This window comes from Eleutherodactylus coqui, chromosome 11 (genome assembly GCF_035609145.1).
Source record: "Eleutherodactylus coqui strain aEleCoq1 chromosome 11, aEleCoq1.hap1, whole genome shotgun sequence".
In the NCBI taxonomy this organism is placed as follows: domain Eukaryota; kingdom Metazoa; phylum Chordata; class Amphibia; order Anura; family Eleutherodactylidae; genus Eleutherodactylus; species Eleutherodactylus coqui.
In genome coordinates, this window is record NC_089847.1 from 73,284,159 (window position 1) to 73,307,561 (window position 23,403).

Genomic DNA, 23,403 nt, shown 5'->3' on the forward strand with positions numbered 1-23,403 from the left:
CGCACGTGCCATGCCTGGCCCACGTCTTTAATTTGGTGGTTCAGCGCTTTCTGAAAAGCTACCCACGCTTGTCAGACCTGCTCGGAAAGGTGCGCCAGCTCTGCGCACATTTCCGCAAGTCCCACACGGACGCTGCCACCCTGCGCACCCTGCAACATCGGTTTCATCTGCCAGTGCACCAACTGCTGTGCGACGTGCCCACACGGTGGAACTCGACGCTCCACATGTTGGCCAGGCTCTATGAGCAGCGTAGAGCTATAGTGGAATACCAACTCCAACATGGGCGGTGCCGTGGGAGTCAGCCTCCTCAATTCTTTACAGAAGAGTGGACCTGGTTGGCAGCCATCTGCCAGGTCCTTGGAAACTTTGAGGAGTCTACCCAGATGGTGAGCGGCGATGCTGCAATCAGTAGCGTCACCATTCCTCTGCTATGCCTCTTGAGAAGTTCCCTGCAAAGCATAAAGGCAGACACTTTGCACTCGGAAACAGAGGTGGGGGAAGACAGTATGTCGCTGGATAGTCAGAGCACCCTCCTGTCTATATCTCAGCGCTTTGAGGAGGAGCATGAGGAGCATGAGGAGGATGAGGAGGATGAGGAGGAGGGGGAAGAGACAGCTTGGCCCACTGCTGAGGGTACCCATGCTGCTTGCTTGTCATCCTTTCAGCGTGTATGGCCTGAGGAGGAAGAGCAGGAGGAGGATCCTGAAAGTGATCTTCCTAGTGAGGACAGCCATGTGTTGCGTACAGGTACCCTGGCACACATGGCTGACTTCATGTTAGGTTGCCTTTCTCGTGACCCTCGCGTTACACGCATTCTGGCCACTACGGATTACTGGGTGTACACACTGCTCGACCCACGGTATAAGGAGAACCTTTCCACTCTCATACCTGAAGAGGAAAGGGGTTCGAGAGTGATGCTATACCACAGGACCCTGGTGGACAAACTGATGGTAAAATTCCCATCCGACAGCGCAAGTGGCCGAAGGCGCAGTTCCGAGGGCCAGGTAGCAGGGGAGGCGCAGAGATCAGGCAGCATGTACAGCACAGGCAGGGGAACACTCTCTAAGGCCTTTGACAGCTTTCTGGCTCCCCAGCAAGACTGTCACCGCTCCCCAGTCAAGGCTGAGTCGGCGGGCGCACTGTAAAAGGATGGTGAGGGAGTACGTAGCCGATCGCACGACCGTCCTCCGTAACGCCTCTGCCCCCTACAACTACTGGGTGTCGAAGCTGGACACGTGGCCTGAACTTACGCTGTATGCCCTGGAGGTGCTTGCTTGTCCTGCGGCTAGCGTCTTGTCAGAGAGGGTGTTTAGTGCGGCTGGGGGAATCATCACAGATAAGCGTACCCGCCTGTCAACCGACAGTGCCGACAGGCTTACACTCATCAAGATGAACAAAGCCTGGATTTCCCCAGACTTCTCTTCTCCACCAGCGGACAGCAGCGATATCTAAACAATACGTAGGCTGCACCTGCGGATGGAAGCATTGTTCTCTATCGCCATCAAAAACGTAGACCTTTTAGCTTCATCAATCTGTGTATAATATTCATCCTCCTCCTCCTGCTCCTCCTCCTGAAACCTGACGTAATCACGCCGAACGGGCAATTTTTCTTAGGCCCACAAGGCTCAGTCATATAATTTTTGTAAACAATTTTTATACGTTTCAATGCTCATTAAAGCGTTGAAACTTTCACCTGAACCAATTTTTATTTTAACTGGGCTGCCTCCAGGCCTAGTTACAAATTAAGCCACATTAACCAAAGCGATTAATGGGTTTCACCTGCCCTCTTGGTTGGGCATGGGCAATTTTTCTGACATACATTAGTACTGTTGGTACAGCAATTTTTTGGGGCCCTCGCCTACAGTGTAATCCAATTTTTTGCCCACCTGCATTAAAGCTGACGTTACATCAGCTGTGATGGGCACTGCAATGGGATACATTTATGTACAGCCGGTGGGTTCCAGGGAGCCACCCATGCTGTCGGTCCACACGGAGTTGTAACTGCATGTGTCCACTTCTAAGAACCCCAGTCTGACTGGGGCATGCAGTGTGGGCCGAAGCCCACCTGCATTAAACATGACATTACCTCAGCTGTGATGGGCAATGCAATAGGATATATTTATGTACCGCCGTTGGCTTCCTGGCACCCACCCATGCTGTGGGTCCACAGGGAGTTGTAACTGCATGTGTCCACTTTTAAAGAACCCCAATGTGACTGGGGCATGCAGTGTGGGCCGAAGCCCACCTGCATTTAATCGGACGTTACCTCAGCTGTGATGGGCACTGCAATGGGATACATTTATGTACAGCCGGTGGGTTCCAGGGAGCCACCCATGCTGTGGGTGCACACGGAATTCCCATTGCGGAGTTGTACCTGCCTGTGACGATTTATAAAAAACCGCGGTCTGACTGGGGCATGCAGACACCTTGACAGAATGAATAGTGTGTGGCACATAGGTTCCCCATTGCTATGCCCACGTGTGCAGCTCCTGATGGCGGTGGCACAGGATTATATTTCTCATTGCTTCTGTACAGCATTGTGGGCTATCGCCCCGCCCCTTTTAAAGAGGGTCGCTGCCTAGCCGTGCCAACCCTCTGCAGTGTGTGCCTGCGGTTCCTCCTCATGGCAGACGCACTTATAAATAGACATGAGGGTGGTGTGGCTATGAGGCCAGTGTGTGGTATGAGTGCAGCTGAAGGCTGCGCAGGGACACTTTAGTGTGCGCTGTGGACACTGGGTCGTGCAGGGGGGGTGGGCAGCATGTAACCCAGGAGAAGTGGCAGCAGAGTGTCATGCAGGCAGTGATTGTGCTTTGTTGGAGGTAGTGTGGTGCTTAGCTAAGGTATGCATTGCTAATGAGGGCTTTTCAGAAGTAAAAGTTGTTGGGAGGGGGCCCACTCTTGCCGCTATTGTGGCTTAATAGTGGGACCTGGGAACTTGAGATGCAGCCCAACATGTAGCCCCTCGCCTGCCCTATCCGTTGCTGTGTCGTTCCCATCACTTTCTTGAATTGCCCAGATTTTCACAAATGGAAACCTTAGCGAGCATCGGCGATATACAAAAATGCTCGAGTCGCCCATTGACTTCAATGGGGTTCTTTACTCGAAACGAACCCTCGAGCATTTCGTCCCGAGTAACGAGCACCCGAGCATTTTGATGCTCGCTCATCTCTATTAAACAACTTAAAATTGATCCTACTCTATACTGTAAATAGATTTGGTAATGCAGGAAGTAATATATAAAATCTGTTTGTAGATACCTAATGATCATAATGTAATTATGTATTAGATTACTTCTTATCTTTTTCAGCAAGTCAATATAAAATCGCCTCCATCTCCGTCGCCTCCTTTGGAGGAATGGGCTTCCTTAAAAGCAAAACCAGACCAGGCCATGTTGTGCCAGCACATAGAGAAAATGGTTGAGGTAAGTAAGGGGGGGTATAGTTATGCATCAAAAACCTTCAAGGCTATATATGGAGATGGCAACAGGAGTATCTTTCCAGTTAACTTCATATTTATGGCAATACTCCTAAAAATAAAGGGCATGGTTTTGCAAATGGGGACTGAGGTGGTATGGTATTACATGATACAATGACATGTATTGGTAGATACCAGGTTTATATAAGTGCTCTGCAGACAATGTACTTTAAGTGATCAAGTTAAATCCAGTGACTGACTCACAGTTGACGTCTTCTCTGATTTATAAACGTTCTTTCATTTTGTTCATCTGGCCCGGATTGCTATGATGACTACTTAGTTTTATCATTTGAAGGTGTAAATCAACATACATTTTGCTTTCAAGAGTACTTGTAGTAATCCTCAGAACGCAAACTGCTGTAAACTGCATTCTGTCATTTGTTGACATGATCAGGGGTAGATGATGTGGAATATAAAATACCCCTCAAGGAAAATTTTGACAAGAGACAAAATCATGTTTGTAATAGAGACCATGGGCTCTATAATATGTAGTCAAAGAACGACCAAGTAATTACTGCTCCACGCTCCCCTGGATGGGGGTATCTATTACAAATGTGGTTTTGTCTGCCACTTTAATGTAAATTTAATTCCTAAATACATACTAGACTCATTTCTCCCAGATGACTAGGCCATATTGGAGTGCACTGATTAAAAAGACAAAATGATGCATGGCATAACCACCCAATAATGTTTAGAGGCACTGTATAAATTAGGCCTCTGATCTTCTTCCCACAGTCTGTGTTTCGACTCTTTGATGAAGATGGTGATGGGCACATCTCCCAAGAAGAGTTCTGCAGTGTTAGGAGTAACTTTCCTTACCTGTGTGCCTTTGATGAAATAGACCAAAATCAGTAAGTTTGAATTTACTTTTTCAACTGGGGAAGGAAACGGATAGGAAAAATTAAACACAGCAGTGCCAAGAGCAATTTATGAACAAAGTAATCCTGTGTTGGAGAATGGGGGTGAAGATGTAGAATTAAAGGGGTTGTCCCGCGTCGAAACGGGTTATTTTTTTTGTCAATAGGCCCCCCGTTCGGCGCAAGACAAACCCAATGCATCAGTTAAAAAAAACAAAACCCCGTTTAGTACTTACCCGAATCCCCGCGCTCCGGTGACTTCTTACTTACCTTAGTAAGATGGCCGCCGGTATCTTCACCCACGATGCACCGCGGGTCCTCTCCCATGGTGCACCGTGGGCTCTGTGCGGTCCATTGCCGATTCCAGCCTCCTGATTGGCTGGAATCGGCACACGTGACGGGGCGGAGCTACGAGGAGCAGCTCTCCGGCACGAGCGGCCCCATTCAACACGGAGAAGACCGGACTGCGCAAGCGCGTCTAATCGGGCGATTAGACGCTGAAATTAGATGGCACCATGGAGACGAGGACGCTAGCAACGGAACAGGTAAGTGAATAACTTCTGTATGGCTCATAATTAATGCACGATGTACATTACAAAGTGCATTAATATGGCCATACAGAAGTGTATAACCCCACTTTCTTTCGCGGGCCAACCCCTTTAAGAACTAGTAAGAGTATATACAGCTGTGCTGCTTTTAAGATGGGTCATGTAATACAACATCTTACCCTTTACGTACCCTACATCACTTAAGAAAAGGAGTAAAAGTAAATGCCAGTTTAAGTGTATGTGAAAGTCTTAATAGTGCAGCAATCGCTCTTGGCCATTTAGCAGTGACGAGAGGGGTCACTTGATTTACTCTGTGATTCATTCTTTCACAGAGTCACTGACTGTCTATTACCAGCACTTTCTCAGTGTTACTGACTGGCTGAGAAGGAATGATTTGACTATGTAGTACACTTCATTGTCTCTTCCCCCCATCCCCTTCTGAGTACTTTAGTAGGTGCAATTGTAATATATGGATTACAGCATCTCACAAATGCTCTAGTTGAGAAAAGATCTGTAATAATGTATCAGTGTGTCAATTATTGTGAGTCCACATTTATGGCTTATCTTCAGTTAAGCCATCATTATTTGATTGGTGGGGGGTACAGCGGTGGTCCGCTGAGTACCCTAGACGCCTCATTGTGTATTCTTACATATATAGCCGTGTTGTAGTGCCGCTCCATTAAACTTGTGCCTGAGCTATAGTGCCAGGCACAGCTGCTTGCGTAGTTGGATGCCTCTACCCTTTTGTTCTGCCGATTTGTGGGGTTCCAGTGTGGTGGACTCCATGGATCTCACATTGATGAAATATTCTAAAAACAGGCAATTAATGTATCCTCCTGGACACACCTTTTAAGGTTTTTTCAGTAATCAAGGATGCTGATCATTTTACTAGTACTCCCCTTCTGTGTACTATCATATCATCCTTGTACTTGAGAAAGAAGCCAATGTAAGCTAGAGAATGTAACCTAGCGTGTTACAGCACCCAACATAGTATTGCTTCAGTGCCCGACAGATGTCCTAGCAATAATCATTCTTGTGCTTACACACAGTACAGAGGATTGCTCAGTACATTGGGTGGAGTAGGGGCCAGAGATCTCTTCCGCCTCCACTCACAGTAAACGGGACCTCGTTAATGATGATGATTGCACAGCTGATTGTCATTTGATTTTTATGCTTGTATAAACTAAACAGCGAACAAATTATTGATGCTTGTTCGGAAGCTACCAGCATTTACACTGAACGATTGTTTCAGATTCCTGCGATCCAGCGAGAATCTGAATGACTATTCAATATAAAAGGACCCTAACTGTAGTTTTGTGAAACACAAAGGATAAATTGCGGTGGGCAGAGCTTCTGTTGGTGGTGATTCCGGAACGACATATACGTGTGTGTGTGTATATATATAATGGAGCCAAAGGGTTGCTGCTGACCTAGTGACACTTAAAGCCTGAGGGCTGTAATGGTACCAGTTACATGCAGTAAAAGTAAGAGAAAAGCTTGGACGTGGAAGCTAACCACAGAAGGAGCCGTAGAGATGGACCGTGAATAAAACTTTTTTTTTTTTTTTATTGGTTTGGCTGCTCGCAATGCGTTTTAAGTCACAAAATGCCTTTTTTTCAAAAGCTGGACTGTTACAATACAATAGATAACCAGAGATGGATAAAAAAGTGATAAAATGACAGCGATGGAAACACCAGGCAAAAATGAAAAGAAAAGCAAAAAGAGAACCTTTTTTCGTCATAATCAGAGTTTGCAATAAAATAGATAACAGAACTCCTTAAACTATTTCAGCTCAAATAAAAACTACAGTATTTTCGAACCGAATGCAGAACAAGAAAGAAAAAATGGTCATCATTCAAATAAATAACAAAATTCAAATTCATGCACATAAAACTAGTTTATCTCTAGGATAATAAAAACTTTTTGTATAAAAACGGCAGTTCGCATTGGTGTTATCAAAACTAAAACAGATTACTCAGCTAAAATGTACTCAAATATTACAGCCATATAAAATTATTACATTAGCACTATTAGTTCATTAAAAAATATTTTATATAGAATTGTGTGTATGTATATGCTTAAAAATATATGTAAAAAAAAATCATAAACAGAGGCAATTATAAAACCTTTGAGCGTAATTAGTGTAATTATGCAGAATACTTCACGTCCATGGCCAAACCTAGGGCATTATTGGGTTAATGGATAAAGTAATTTAAGGAAAGGTAATGTGAAAGGGTTCTGCAAATAAAAATAGAAAAAAAAAGTGCGCTTACCATTGGTGGCCAGTGGGAAAAGGCATGGATAGCAGCTAAGTAATGGGAGCAACTGACTAAAGTAGCTCCAAATAAATAAGTCGGTAGCAGTCAGGTGACCTGTGTCAAGGTAATCGGGATGCACATGCGCTGACATTAATGGTAAAACAGTGGGCAGTGATTTGCGTGTGTGTCATTAAAAATGTCCATGGAAACAGACGCCAAGGGACATAAATAGAGTGTAGAGTAAGCACCCACCCAGTTCTGTAGCAATACATGGCTACCACATTGAATAGCTGACCCTAATTATCGTTAGTCATTCAGCTTCTGCCAACATTTGCACTGAATCTTTGTTCAGATTCTCACTGGATCACGGGACTGTAAAAGGGCCCTGGCTCTAGTTTTGATCTCTCTTGGCATTGTAGTCCACCCATTCAATTTATTACTTTAGTTGCCTGTCTTTGAACCAGCTCAAGTTCCCTCGTCTTTGGGATATTCCGTTGTCACTGAGATATGCCTGTGTGATACTCTCCTTTATACTTGATACTCACACATCCACTTTGCATATCCCTTTCACCTGACAGCACAGGATTACTTTTGTCAACACAGTGTATTTCATTTTCAAATTGGATCCACCAGACTTGAAAGGATGGTACCACCTTTGTAATGTTCCAGTTGCTTCCTATTGTATCCTACTGGTTTGCAAAGAGATTTAAAGACTGTCAGAGTAATCCTTTAACTTAGATGATACTCAAGGGGAAAGGGGGGTAATTGAAGCCTCATCAACTAGTTATGCCCAATTATCTGTATGGTGCTCCTGAGGAAAATACAACATGGAGCAATTGGGTCTTGTTCCGAAGCACTTCTGGGGGAAAAAAGCTCACTCACGGGTTTTATTGCAAAAAGTAGAGCAAAGCATATAATGGACCATTTGATAATGACAACGCCCTACGTTACACCATTAATCAGTGCTAAAATAACAAATCAAAATAAAAATTTCATAATGCGTAATATAATGCTACTTTGACAAGAAGTACATAAAAAGTGCAAACATTTGGATATAATCTCTAAATATGGAAGTGTACGATATATTGCAATATTTAAGTATCCTATGGAGACTAAAAAAAGTGGAAAAATATCTTCAGGAAATGCTTCCCCCCCCCCCCCCACCCCCTTCCCCTCCTGAGCATCAAGGACACACTGATTCACGCACGGAATAATAGGCTTAATACTTTCGCAAGTAGTTTCACAGAATAAAAACATCATAATAAATACATGCTTTTTTCCCAGAAACAGCGCCACACCTGTCTGTAGGTCGAATATTGCAGCTTAGTCCCATTCAGTGGATCAGAGCTGCAATACCAGACACAGCCAATGAACAAGTGAGGCGCTGTTTCTGGAACAAAGTAGCCAAGACTTTCTAATGGCAAACCTTTTTTTTTTCTTTTTAATCAACCTTTTCTACTCCATCTAGCCCTCATCTTGACTCTGATCTGCTTGTCAATGTTAACTAGAAATGTATTGGAAATACAGGACTGTCTCATGCATTGGTAGTTATATAAACAAATGTGGCTTTCTTTTCTGATCCTATTAGTATATTTTGGAATAAATGAACAGAATAGCATCCAGATTGTTTTGCCCGTCCCTCTTCATTTCAACTCTGTGACTTTACAGGCCTTTCCTTTTCCTTTGCCCTTTCCTCTGCAATAAGATGTTTGTTTTGCTAGTAAGTATAACCCTTTCTATTTTTACCTTCCTACTTCTGGTTTGTTATTTTTGTGTTTCTCTGCTTAGTGTTACAGCCTTAGTACTTCCCAGCATCCTCTTCAGATAAATGTAAAACTACTCGCGGGCCGCGTCGTCCATTGCGCAATAATGCTTTATCTTTTCTGTCTTGTGTGCAGGGATGGAAAAATCAGTAAACAGGAGATGACTTCATATTTTCTGAAAGCCAGCTCAGTGTTGGATTGTAAAATGGGATTTATCCATAATTTCTGTGAGAGGACATTCCTTCGGCCTGTGTCATGTCAGAGCTGTGGAAATCTGGTATGTGTCTGTGCTGTAAGATATCAGTGAGAACGATAATGTAAAGCCAGCTCCGTTATAAATGTCATGTTTTGAAACCAAGTTTTCATTTTATAGAAGGCATTATGTTCTCAGCTCAAATAAACATCTTCCATATGGTGTTGGTATATTCCAGTTACAAGTACGGGGCCGGGGAACTGGTATGATGCTACAGTTCTGTGATTGACACTCATCTGTATCCTCCACTCAAGTTAGACAATTTAGGGGCTGGTTGGCAAATCTTAGCCTGAGGGGCAATCCTACAGCAGTGGCCCTTGAGTAGTGGCCCTTCCTTAACCCTTTCCAATCCACTGTCTGACCTCTGAAGACATTATGATTTAAGGCTGTACAGCTCCAATGCTGGAAGACATCCTTCGGGGTTCTCTTACTGTATATTGCCAGCCTCTCTGCTGTTGGAGCCTATCCAACGTGTCACCTCATGCAGTACTGGCTTTAGCCAGCATATAGCGTCGCTGTGTAACGGCAGAAAAAGAGTAAGCCCCTAGGAAAACCAAGATACAAATTGGATTGGAAAGGGTTAACCTGTTTTCATCTGCCTGCCATATAAATGTAACAGAGGTAACTGAGCTTTAAATCCATTCATACATAAGCCTAGAGGCTAGTCGGCACAGATACAGGTGAGCATCCTACTGTATCATCAGGCTATCGAAAAAAGACCAAACATACTCTTACCCACTTGATGTCTACAGAGGCATCACAGGAAAGACCCAATTTTCTTTCTATAGAGTGCCCTAAATAGACTCGCTCCACTGACTAATGTCGCATGCATTGCCAGATGGATACAGCTCCACAGTGTGTTTCAAAGCAAAGTAATACATGAGCATAAACTGTCCTTATTGACCACTTGATTCATCCCAAAAAGTGGAGTACCAGCCACAAAAAGGGCAATTCTACAGACTGTCCCTTACAATCCCTATATGACCCCAAGTCTAAAACACTGCACCAGATTATACATATTAGTTTTACCCTGGTGGGAAGCACAAATAAATGGCATAAGGCTGGCTGTCCACTGGCGATGCAGTATCCCGCGGCGAATCAGAGTTGAATCTCTGCCGGTTAGGCCTATCTAATAGATAGGCTGACCGCGGAGCATGCTGCGAGTTGCCCGCCGCGAGCAAAAAATCGCAATGATTCTCCGCTCGTGGACAGGTGCCAGCGCTTTCCACAGCAATGCTATGGTAAGGGTCGGCCGGCGTGATTCGCCGGCAAGTTTACCTCCAGCGAATACACTGCCGTAGACAGGGCAACTAAAAAAAACAGTGCCCCAAGTAAGAAAGTGGATGTACAGGAAGAGACTGAGCTGGTACAGTGGGGTCACCCCTTCACCTGTGGTGTGCGCCGCAACACCCAACAGCCTGGATAGCCTTTTGTATACAACCTCAATGGGTGGCAGATGACCCTTGTACAATATGGACATCCAGTGTGGCGAGTGCTAATTGCAGCTGTCCAATCCAGTCCAATGGTGTAATGTCCAATAAACATGTCAAGATTCTACCACTTTTTTTATTGTTGGTCCCGATTACTTTAGCCCACATTATTTGGGTGCTTCCTTTCTGGTCACAAGGAGTTGACAGCGGTCCACATGGGCTGATGTTTCTTTTGCTGAAGTTACTTACCATTTAGTATTACTTAAAATAAGAATAAAGTTAATTAAATTGGTAAACCTGAGGTTGCTGCAGCCAGATGAAGACCTCATTCCTGTCAAAACTACTGTACCTGCCTAGGTACCCCCATCAACCCCTGGGGGGCACCTCACCAGTCAGCTGTTCCTCACCACGTTGGTTTCTAGAGTATTAGATATTTTATATGATTACTTTCATTGTCAGGGATTCCAGCACGGACATTCTTCATTTTAATTTCTCTTCTTTTAGTGGTATATTAAAATCTAACTGTATTCACAGCAGTACATCTTATAAAAACTTTTTCTTGCAGATACTTGGAATATATAAGAAAGGATTGAAATGTCGAGGTAAGACTTAATGTTCGAAGCTCATGTCAGAACATCTAGTGCTTGACATACTTGTACAATATATATCTCTTCTCATAATGACACTGGTCAACAAAGTTTTTTCATCCAAGCTCGTTTCAGGTGGACTATATAGATTTTTGTCTGCTGATTTCAAATTTGTTTTGTAGCATATCTGTTTTTTGTGATGAGATGCTTATGTTTCAGTATTGGTTGTAATATGGGCACTATGTAATTATTATAAGGATGGCAGGTGGGTTTGTGAAAACCTTCTGGGCAACCAGAAGTCTTGTGCTTATGAAGCTGGTGTTCAAAGGTTGCTCAATACATTTTTCAGAAAATGGGATGTTGCATGTCTTTAAAAATGCATTTTTTGCATTCCCACCACAATCATTTTTTTCCCTGGAGAGCATGATGGCAGATTACTGCTGGATGATGTATCATGATGATCTAAAGTGTTCAAAAAAAAAAATCGTATCCACAACGATTTTTAATGTATTGCAAGCAGAACTGCAAGCAAATACTGGGTGCCAGGTATTGCACTAAATTCTTCCCCCTAGAAGCGCTAAAACACAGGGTGTTTGGATGATGATATAGTTTGAAATGAATGTTGATGACTCTGCCTAAAACTTGGTATGTTTGACCATGTAGAAAATGGGAAGATGGAACTATGCCTCTGCAGCGCCACCTATTAGAAGGCAGCAATCCTGCAAGTTAACGTTAGACTTTTTAAACAAGTCTTGCAACCAATGACTGGAAGTTGTAAGCTAAAGCCAAAATAATCATACACAGACCACTGTTTCGGGTTAACTGACCCTCATTAGTGTGAAGTAGGTTTCTGGCTTGGCCTATAGACGTGTCATGAAGCCAAGCCAGAAACCTACTGCACTTCTTTCCATGTTGCCAATGGATCTTAGTGTTGCAAGCTGTGTATTTAGATCTGGGCTTCCAAATCCACAACGCGCTCACACTTTGGCTGTTCAAGGACTGCATACATGGCACAAGATGTACACTGGACAGCGTTGTCAATTATGGAGCGCGTTTGAGAAACGTTGTGCTTAAATGGCGGGCTTAAAAAACTGCTTTGCAGGCGCACTTACGTGTAATACTTCTGCTCCCCCTCGGTTTGAAAAGGAATACTTATGTCGACCCTTTCCATAATTGTAGGCATGTGAGCATCAGAAATTGACCATCGAGCAATAGGTGGTCTGGTCTGGATAATCACATTTTCTTTTATACTCTGTGGATGGCTGGGTGTGTGTGTATTGCTTACCTGAGGAAGGGATGGAAAAAGGATGCACTATAGAAGAAATTTTTGTTAGCCATTAAAAGGATTACTTGGTTTCTCTTGCTGGGAGCAATCGCATTATAGAAGAAAGCAAGACTGTTCTAATGTTGTGATGCTCAGTAGCTGCAGTCTAGTCTGCGTTCCCTATTAGTTTATAGGGTCTGAAAGAATCTGTATTTACTTGTGGGTCTGTCTTTGTTGGATTTCGTCAGGGGTGTGTATATGCTTAGGGGATCTGGTGTGTTGTCTGTATTTTGTGGTGTGTAGTAGGGGATGATATGCACTGTTTGTGATTCAAACGCCTTATATTAGGAATATCCTAAAAGCCTAAAACCCCAAAATTTTGAACAGCGTTCTGTGCCGTCTGCTTTTTGTTCTCCTCTTTGAAACCTCCTTGATGAGTTGTCTTCAAAGCTGACAAGTATAAGGATAATACACTCCCCAACACCGCAAAATTATTCAACCATTGTTATGCTCCTGAAACCATTGCTGAAGGTGTTGACTTGGCTCTGAAATTCCCAAGATCATAATCCACTCGAGTATCTGTGGAGTGTGCTAAAAAAACAAGTCTGATCCATATTGGCCATACCTGGAGACTTACATCTGCCCTCCTGTCCTACAGTCTGTAGCTCAGCAAACGGGTCAGTTGGAAGTAGCAAGGGTTTCTTTTGGAGTCTTTAACAATTGAGACTCCTACTGTAGCTCTGTAGAAGAACTGTGGACGTAAAGCTATAGTGTTTTTTTATTTAAAGAAAATCTGTCAGGTCCTCTGAGCCCCCGTACTAACTGCCCTCTTACACGGAACGATTAGCATTCAAAAAAATCGGTGGATCATGCAAATTTGAACAATCGTTCGGTGTAAACACTGCCAACAATTGAATGAGGAACGAGAATTCGTTTGTTTCTTATTGATTTTATATAGGCATAAAAATCATTGTTTGCTCATTTGCACATCTTTGCCAGTAAATTCATTTAGTCACATTCACTGGTACACTGATTTGCAAGTGAATGATTTATCTGCCTCTGTAAACGGGCTGCACGAGCGAATAATAAATCGCTCCATGTAAAAGGAGTTTAAGTTGATGGGCTCATAGGACAGTGACCGTTGAGTACAGGGGTGGGCTTTTTACACTTGCCTGCCTCCCCATTCCTTTACTATCCACTTGTGATGTCACTGCTCAGAACATGCATTGGACTCATCTCTGTGCTTGGTGCATGCGCACTCATACTGTTTTCTGTCAGTGTGTGTGCGAACTAAATGCAGAGATGAGCCTGATGCACAGACTAAGCAGAGGCTTTCCAGGCCAACAGTAAAGAGGCTGGAAGGCAGGGAAGTATAAAAGGTACTCTCCTGGACTCGGCACTCCCTGGGTTATGAGCTCATAAAGTTTGTTGATGCTGCTCATAGGACCCAAGAGATTGCCTTTTAAAGGGATTTTGTCATAAAAAAAAAAAAAATAAATACTTACCTATGGCTCATTAGGCAGCCACTTTCAAGCATCTTCTCTTTGCTGAACTTCTCCAGTCCACCAAGTCACCTCACCGCAAGCCGGTTGGATCCTCTTCTTTTTATGATGCGTCCATTCTCTGCATTCTCCTTCCTGCAGATCAGCGTAGATTACGTTACTAGTGACGTAATGTTCACTGCCTAGGAAGGAATAATCTATTGCTGAGACTGCTCATGCACCACTGTCTTGCAGTAAGAGTTCATATACTATTGCAGAGAGCCACCACGCATGCGCAGTCTCTGCAATAGCTCGGCACTCCCTACTAGGCTACGAAGGCTATGTCACTAGTGACGTAGTGTACATTGACTTGTAGGAAGGAGACCACAGAAAATGGTTGCTTCGTCACCCGAAGACGCAAAAGCCGGCCGTCTTGCGGTGAGGTGACCCGGGGATCTGCAGAAGCCAGGAGAAGATTGTCGTTGAGAAGATGCGGTAAACAGACTGATGGGGGAGGAATAGGCAAGTATAGAATTTTTGTTTTCTAATGACAGAACCTCTTAAAGAAAAAGGGTAAATTTACATGTGCAAACAGTCTTAGACTCAAAAGTGAATAAAAACGTACAATGTACAAGAGTTAGTAGTTTTGCAGTCTTGCCAAAATACTGAGTTCTTCTGTGTAATCCTTTTCTTTTGCAGCCTGTGGAGTCACTTGTCACAAGCACTGTAAAGATAGGCTCTCCGTAGAGTGCAAAAAAAGATGTAAAAGTCTAAGTGAGAAGCGGGAAAGTTCTCACCAGGGACGGCATTTTTCCTTCACTCTTCCAAGATCGTTTAAGAGATCCTCGTTACCACCAGGTAGCTCCTCATAGCGAGTCCATGTCGTTTCTTGTCTTTGTTATTTCCGTGTTTTCCTAATTTGCCATCCTTTAACCTTCATGCAGCTCCCTTTGATTTGTTGCAGTCCTTTTGTGTTTTTCTTTTTCCATGGTAAGTGCCAATGCTACTCAGGAGACCTTCTAAATGGAGCTCAAGAGCACTGCACAATAACTTGTAGAAAACCCAAATAACTAAAGAAATAATAAGGACCTTCAGCAGGGAGGAAGAATGTAGAAGTCAGTGGGCTTCTATGCTTATACCCACTACACATCATTATTATTTCATTGTTGCTAGTATTTCTACCGCACTGTCATTTTGCACACTTGTACATTGAGAACTGTAGTGTCTGTGACTCTCCGTGCCACTGGAAGTTCCTGGGTAATATTGACTGAGACTGAAAATAGACTGGAATTCTATAATGAAATCATATTAAAAGCAAAGGTAGCCTGTGAATTTTTGATGTGCAATTTACCATGGCTTGTGGAGTGTCATGTAGCTTGTTCCATCCCGTGTGGAAGGTGCCTCAGACCACCTCCTACTCTCCTCGGCTCATTAACCCTCTCTCCCTCTCCTTATCCCTTGTGTCTGTCTTATGTTTTAGTTTATTATGTGAACTGGACTATTATCAGATGGCGAGATTCTCAAGATACCTACAGGCTATTTTTCATTTTGCATATTTCTTGCTATCTGTATCTGGGTTATTTAGCCTGGTCAGTATATATGTCATTTCTGCAGTTTTTAGGTAATGATCTCCTATTTTGGTCATATTGTTGTGTTTCCTTATTGGTACTTTTAATTCTTCTTTTTTTTATTGTTTTAATGAAAAACCAATTAAACACTGTGAACTGTAAAAAAACACAGTAGAATCTACTTTAGGTTATATTCACACATAGCTGGTTGTGGATTTTGGTGTAGATCTGCAGCAGATTTTACCCATACAGTTTAAATTTAATGGAAAGGGTGAAATCAGCTGAAAACTTCAGCCCATGTTTTTAGCACAGTATAGCTCCTCTTTCCATTGCCCACACCACTTTTTCCAGTAAGCCTTGCCTAGCAAGGTGCAAAAAGTGCCTAAAACAATTAACAAATGTCACAAGACGTGTGCGCCAGAAGTCTGACTCATTTGATTACTGCCCCATTGACTGAAGTGACCGAGCTGGAAACATCTGGCAGCTGCCATCTCTGGAGATGAAAAGGTTTGTGTGTAAATCCAGCCTTCTATTAGAAGACTGCATGACCTTAAGCTTTATAGTCAGAACACTGGAAACCCCTTTAACCTGGTTAACCTTGACTGTAGCATTATGCATTGTTCCTGCGTATAAACTCATTATATAGGAATGTATTCCGGTGCAGCTAATCACTAAGTTTTTTTGTGGTTTAGAGCTGAAAGAGGAAGAGGCACAAGTGGAGGATGATGGAGTTTTTGATGATCATTTATAACCAGAAGAGTGAGTAATATGATTGACAAGGAAATGCAATGATTGGGGTAGCAGATGATATGAGAGTGTTATTGGAACAGTCCTTGGGTTTAAACAGACAATGGTGATGAAAGCAAAATAAATATACAACGTGTTAGAGGGTCCATGGCAGCAATGTGGAAATAATGTAAAGGTGAAATTTAAAAAAAAGGCACTAAAAGACAGAAATGCAAGTGCAACTCTTATTTTGAGCTGTGCACTTGCACTTACATCCTCAGACACCTGCTCGCAAATGCGGGCAGATTCCGACTTATACATTGATGCACCTATACTGCAAATTCACAAACTTAAACACCTAGACATGCACCTACTGTACATACAGAACATCTAAGCGACATACTGTATAATCTGTATACATATCTCCACACACACTTGTGCTCTACAGTAACTCCCTAAAAGTCACAGTAAAATTGGAAAAGTCCCCCTGAAAATGTCACTCTCTATCGTAGAGTTTCTATTTGTCGTGAGTGTGTGTATGCAATATATATTATATGATCTTGCGCAAATAAGTCTATGGGAGGTGTGCAAATACACAAGGGGAAGGGTTTGACACTGCACAGAACACTGTGAAAAGAACACGTCTGAACCTGATTAGGCTTAAAGACATTAAATCCACTGAAAGGGAGTTTTACACGTCGTGTGAACTGGCCCTGCTGGCATAAAAAGTACAATAATATGCACATACATGCACAAATCTTCCTCAACAACCACGTTCATGCGCAAAAACATTGCACAGGGGCGAGCATTTTGGCACATAGATACATGTGAAGCCGCCCTTAAAAACCAGTAGATTGTTTTCTCACTTACATTCCAGCGGTCCTAACCGTTTGATTTTTTTTTTGTTAATGCACCTGTATGAGATCTTATAGGTTGTGGCAGGAGTTCTAGTTTTTATAGGAACTGATTTCCGGTACATATAATGTATTGAATGACTTCTGTTAATTTTGGGCAGTGGAGCATTGGAAAAAAGCATTTACCGCAGTATTATTTGGGTGGTATTTTAAGGTATTCACCATGTGGTATGAATGTTATGTTAACTTTATTCTATCGGTCATTACGATTCTGACAACATCAAAGTACTTTTTTTATGTTTCACTACTTTTGCACAACCTATCCATTTTTTTCCCCTTAGAAATAGACTTTTTGTGTGTCACATAGAGATGGAAAGGCCTGGAAAAAAATTTGGGAAAATAACATCCCCCCCCCCCCCTATTTTTTCCCAAGGCTTTTTTTCTGGAAAAATTGAAAAAAAAAGTGTGTAGAATGTTCTTTTCCAATGATAAATAATATATCTCTGACATGGTATTTAAACTATATAACACAAAAAAATGTTTTGGGGGAAAAGTTTTTTTCCCCACAATTTTTCAGTTTTTTTTTTCCCCAGGCCTTCTCATCTCTAGTGTCACCACATTCCAGGACAATAGCATTTTATTTTTTCGGTGACAGCTGTAGGAGAGCTTGTTTATTTGCAGGATGACGGTGCATTCAGACGACCGTGTATCGGCTGGGTTTTCATGCCCAGCCGATATACGGCGTCTCTCTCTGCAGAGGGAGGAAGCTGGAAGATCCGGGAGCAGTGCAGTGAGCTCCCGCCCCCTCTCTGCCTCCTCTCCGCCCCTCAGCACTATTTGCAATGAAAGAAGGCGCCCCATCCCACCTCTCCTCATTGAAAATAGTGCAGGGCAGTAGAGAGGGGGCAGGAGCTCTGAGTACTGCTCCCGGCTCTTCCAGCCTCCTTCCCCTGCAGAGAGAGACGCTGTATATCGGCCGGCGTGAATACCCGGCCGATATACGGTCATCTGAATGCACCCTGACTTGTAGTTTTTTGTCTCCTTTTGAGGTTTATATGACTTTTGATTAGGTTTTCTTCCTGTTTGGGAGAGTGAGATGATCAGAAAACTGCTATTTTGGCACTGGCTTTTTCGTACAGAATTTACTGTGCTACCGAAATAATGTAATGTTTTATTGTATGGGATATTACAGATATGGTGATATGCAGTGCATTAAATATTGAACAAATTAAAAACAAGACAAACTTGACAAATTGGTAATGGGGGGGAAAAAAAATCACTTTTCAAAGTTTTTGTGTTAAGTTTAGATGCCGCGATCAATAATTACTCATCTTCTCACTCCTTTTCTGTGATAAACTCATATGCGACAGTCAGAGAGCAAATATGTTCTCTGATTGATAAGGGTGGTAACTGCATAAACAAAACTCCATGTTACCCCGCCCGTGGGACAGGGGGAGAGGCAGGAGAATGGCAGATCTTCTCTGCTACCTGCCTGAACTCTGCTCCACCCTCCCCCATATATATATATATAAATAATAATCTCATATCTCAACTACATCTCCATTTCTATCAGCGGTACGGACAAGCTTCTGGTGTCATTTTCACACTGATGGAGCCAGAGCTGCAGCCATTTGAATTTGAATGAGCTCTGTTCATCCAAAACTGTAATGTCCTTTTTCTCTAGAGGGATCAGAGCTGGTCCTAAACTGTAGGGGGCTTAATATACATGTAAATAGAAAATGTGTGAAATCTTAAAAAAGCAATATATTTAGTTGCACTTTTAATGCTAGTTACCATGCAAAAGATGTTAAGATGATGTGACTTAGGCCCATTTCGTATGTCAGTGTTTTGATCAGTATTTGTGTATTTCCACTGCTGGCTTTGGCTTACAGAGAATAACTATCATGGAAAGATTTAAACCTCTTCTGTATTTTCAATCCACTCCTGGTAATGGCCTGCAAATACTGATACAAAATACTACCTCATTAAAGTGGCCCTAAAGGAGTATTCCAGAGACTGGACAATTTTTTAAATTTATTACCCATTCGCTCAGATTGGTGGAGGTCTGACTGCTGGGACCCCTACTGATTCTGAAAACGGGGATCCTGTTTCTCACTTGCAGTGAGGAGAAGATTGAATGGACTGCTGGTCGCACATAAACAGTGATGCTCCATTCATTTTCAGTGGGACTTCCAGAGATAGAGTACAAAACACTCAGCTATTTCCATCAGCTACATTGAAATGAATGGCTCGGCGGCCACACATTCTCAGCCAGAAATGCATTCAGTCTGACGTCATTGTGGATGGGAGAAGCTGTCCAGAAGTAGGGAGGGGGAATGGGGAAACTGGACCCTCCTTCCTGTTCTCGGGAGCTGAGAGGGTTCCAGCAGTCGTCAGACCCCCACCAATCTTCCAATTTTAACCTACCCAGTGGATGTCTGAAAAAATGTCTCTGAAAAAATGTCTCTGAATGCCCTATTACATTTCAGTTTTACATGCAATTTTCTGCAGAACACACTATTGTTTATATGAATGGTAATTAGAGATGAGCGAGCACAGTAAGATCAGTTACTCGAGCAAGCATCGCTCTTCTCGAGTAACTGCTTTCTCCTCGAGCGTGCTCGGGAAGGGGTGGCGGGGGAGAGAGTGAGAGAGATCGGAGGAGAAGGCAGTTACCCAAGAAGAGCGATGCTCGCTCGAGTAACTGACCATACTGAGCATGCTCGTTCATCTCTACTGGTAATCAAAGCTTCTATTCTAAGTGATGTCTGCTTATGTATAGTTCAAGGAAGTAGTATTGTACAAAGCCCACCCTGGAATTCTTGTTATCTACAGCAAAAAGTAAACATTTTTCCCAGAATCTTCGACCAAGACTTGGGTTTATATGCTAGTCTTAAGCTGAAGTGTTATGTAGAGATGAAAAGGCCTGGAAAAAAAATAAAAAAATTGGGAAACGGTTTCCCCTGTTTTTTTTACCAAAGCCATTTTCATGCTATATAGTTTGAATACCATGTCATAAATATATTATTTATCATTGGGAAAAAACATATTTTACAGTTTTTTCCCCCCCAATTTCACTTTTTTCTCCAGGCCTTTCCACCTCTAGTGTTATGTCAAAACCAGACATAATGGTTATGTCCTAAAAGGACAGACAGACACACGCAGAAAATATATGTGGATAAGAGAAAAATGGCAGAAGGAAATACAAAATTGAAAGAGAAAACTAACCCTAAATCCTATGAGGGACCCTATCTACCAGCAGAGTGCTCGCTCTCGAGGGCAACCTCATGTCAGTGGCAAAACTTGATGACCTGAAAAAAACAAAACACAATGTACAGGAAAATAGGTGTAAAACACTGCAGGTGGAAAAAAACAGCAGTCTTTTCTTTAACACTATAGCCTACCTTAGCTCCCTTGATAAAGCCTTGTGGTGAAACATGTTGGGAGGGACATGTTTTTTTTAGATTACATTTAGCGATGGCTTTACTATGCACTATGCAATATGCTTATAGATAGCTAGGCATTTAGGCAGTTTCTTTGCAGTTTGACAGACTTCTCTGACAATTCTAGCCTGTGTCTCAACTGTGATTTATGCACAATAGCATTCAATAGCCTCACAAAGGGGGCGAGATATCCCCGAAATCTTGCTTGCCGAAACATCATGCATTTTTGTTAGCAGTTAAAAGGTATCATATCTACAAGATTATTGGGTTTCTCTCACTGAGAACAATCACACATTATGCACAATTAGCATAGCAGCCTATTGGAAACTTATAACCAGGCTGCCTGCATAGCACCTCTATTAACTCACAACCTTTGCATCCTATTACTGGCTGCCACCAGTCACAGAATTTCCCTAAACACTGCATGCTGTGTGTAGACTAGACACCTGTCTGACACTTCTAACCTCTGAAATTTCCCGCCACTGTCACAGCTGTTGTTAGTGCACAATCAGCAAAGCAGTTCACTGGATAAGATAGCACAGCATACCGTGTTTACTCGAAAAGCCCTACTCCTAAAATAAGCCCTACCCTTTTTTTGTTGTGGGGGTGCGTATGTTGAAATATAAGCCCTACCGCAAAAATTAGCCCTGGCTACACTACATGAAAAAGCAAAATCTTACCTAGTAGCCGCCACCCTGGTCCCTTCTGTTACCGCAGGCTTCCTTGCAGTTCTCAGACACGAACAGAAGATTGCTTGCTGGTAACGAGGTTTGTAAACCCTGCCTTCAGCAAGTGATTGCTCTGATTGGTACTCGAGCGCCACGGCTCAGCCAATTAATTCAGCACTCGATGAATCAATCACAGCGATTCAATACGATGGCTGTGCTCAGTTCATCAAGTGCTGCAGTGATTGGCTCAGCTGCAGCCCTCAAGAACCAATCAGAGCAATCGCTTGCTGAAGGCAGGGTTTACAAACCTCGTTACCAGCAAGCTATCTTGTGTTACTGTCTGAGAACTGCAAGGAAGCCTGCCGGAACTGTGAAGACCAGCAGAAGAGACCAGGGAGGCGCCTGCTAAGTAATTATGTAAGACATTCCCTGAAAATAAGACCTTGTGCCTATTTTGTCCATACACCAGCAATGAAGAGTCCCTGTCTGAATCCAGCACTGACATGACAGTGATGATCATGTGGGCCAGGGGTGATGCAGTAACCTCACCTCAGTGTCTATCTTAATTTGCGGCTGGCAAGTTATGACACACAGTACATTGAAGTAAAATGTGCTTAATTTCTTAAGAGGCTCAAGTCTCATAATAGATTCGGCACATATTTGAGTGTCCATATGCCAGAAATCGAAATCTGTAGCTGCTATGGGCAGATATAGGTTTGCACTATAATTTATTCCAATTTCTGGTGTAAATTACAGTAAATCTTTTGGCGTTTAGGAGCCAACTGCATACTGATGCAACAAAAGAACAGCATGTAGTGTGTAATGTATAAAGCTCTTAAGCCACCTTCAGTAGTAACTACTATCTCTTAAGATATGTCTACGCAGGGGATTTGGAGCTGTGTATCAGAAAAGTAGTGCTCAGACTACTATAAAGTTTCAACCCCCAATTCCCAAAAAGTTAGGATGCTGTGTAAAATGTAAAAGGCAAAGAAAGGACACAAAGTATGGTTATATGAGATTTCCAAATCATTAACAGTAAAACCTTAAACAGATATCAGAAACTGAAAGTCAGACTTAAAAAAAAAAATTGCATTAAGAAACCGTAACACATTTTATAAATTGATGGCAGCAACACATCTCACAAATGTTGGGACAGGGTAACAAAAGGCTGGAAAAGTAAGTGATACTAGTGAAAAACAGCTGGATGGTCAATTTTCTACTAAGTTACATGACTCTCTAACATGTTTTTTGTACAAACATGGTCAGAGGTTCACCAATCTGTGAAAAACTGCATCTAAAAATTGTGGAACAATTTCAGGACAATGTGAAGACTTTGAATATTCCATCATCTACAGTACACAAATTTCTCTAGATTCTCAGAATCTTTTCATATTATGTGCACAAGGTACAAGGCCAAAGGTCAATAGTGAATTCTTCTGACAAATTGCCCAAGTAGCAATAGGAACCCCCATGATTGCCCAAGTGATATTTGTGTTCCTCATAGTGATCCCTCAGCAGTAAGTGTCCCCTATATTGGCCCCAGCAATACTAGTGACTTCCCTATTGGCCTCTTGCAGTATCCCTATCGGCATTCCACACACCTGGTTTGCAGCACCAGTCTGGCAGCTGCAGTCTGTATGCGCCATCCTGTATTCAAATGCTGACAGTGGGGAGAAAGGTCAGCGGTCGGACTCTGCAGTAGCAGTCTGGTGGCAATAATGTAGACAGGGTGAATAGAATGCCTGTTGGATTGCTGCACGGCCGGAGGGACACGCAAAATGAGGTGGTGGGCTGGATTCGCCCGCAGGCCTCGTGCTTGATATGTGTGCTCTAACGGAGAATGTAGAGGGGGTAAAAGGAGGTGATTGGGAATCGTAGTAGGCCTGCCTAAAAAAAGATGTATATTATGGGCATGCAAAAAGGGGATGATTGTCTCGGACTGCAATCAAGAAAACTAGTGCAACACAAGAAGTGTCTTGGAGACAGCCATGGGAGGATTGGCTTATGGAGGTGGTTAGTCGTAAATTGTTGGCAGAATGTAGAGGAAGACTAGGATGGTAGATAGATGAGTGAAGATTGTTCTATATCTTCAGACACCGCCTGAAATGGCTGTTGCTGCGTGTTCACGGCCATGCTGCTATATTGTAGAACCTAACCGTAGCATCCTCCCCCAGGATTACAGATTTCAAATCTAGGCATTGAAATGACCCTAGCTACTGTATTATA

General features: G+C 42.8%; 1 protein-coding gene across 3 annotated transcripts in view; it reads left to right on the plus strand.

Moving 5' to 3' along the window:
* Nucleotides 1-23,403, plus strand: part of RASGRP2 (RAS guanyl releasing protein 2) — a 195,291-nt gene that overhangs the window by 168,796 nt on the left and 3,092 nt on the right. For all 3 annotated transcript variants that reach the window (XM_066582605.1, XM_066582607.1, XM_066582606.1), the window contains 6 exons: nucleotides 3,311-3,424; nucleotides 4,213-4,328; nucleotides 9,039-9,180; nucleotides 11,152-11,188; nucleotides 14,618-14,776; nucleotides 16,179-16,245. In XM_066582605.1, the coding sequence (XP_066438702.1) occupies nucleotides 3,311-3,424; nucleotides 4,213-4,328; nucleotides 9,039-9,180; nucleotides 11,152-11,188; nucleotides 14,618-14,776; nucleotides 16,179-16,237 (627 nt within the window). In that variant the 3' untranslated portion in view covers nucleotides 16,238-16,245. The remainder of the gene's footprint in view (nucleotides 1-3,310; nucleotides 3,425-4,212; nucleotides 4,329-9,038; nucleotides 9,181-11,151; nucleotides 11,189-14,617; nucleotides 14,777-16,178; nucleotides 16,246-23,403) is intronic.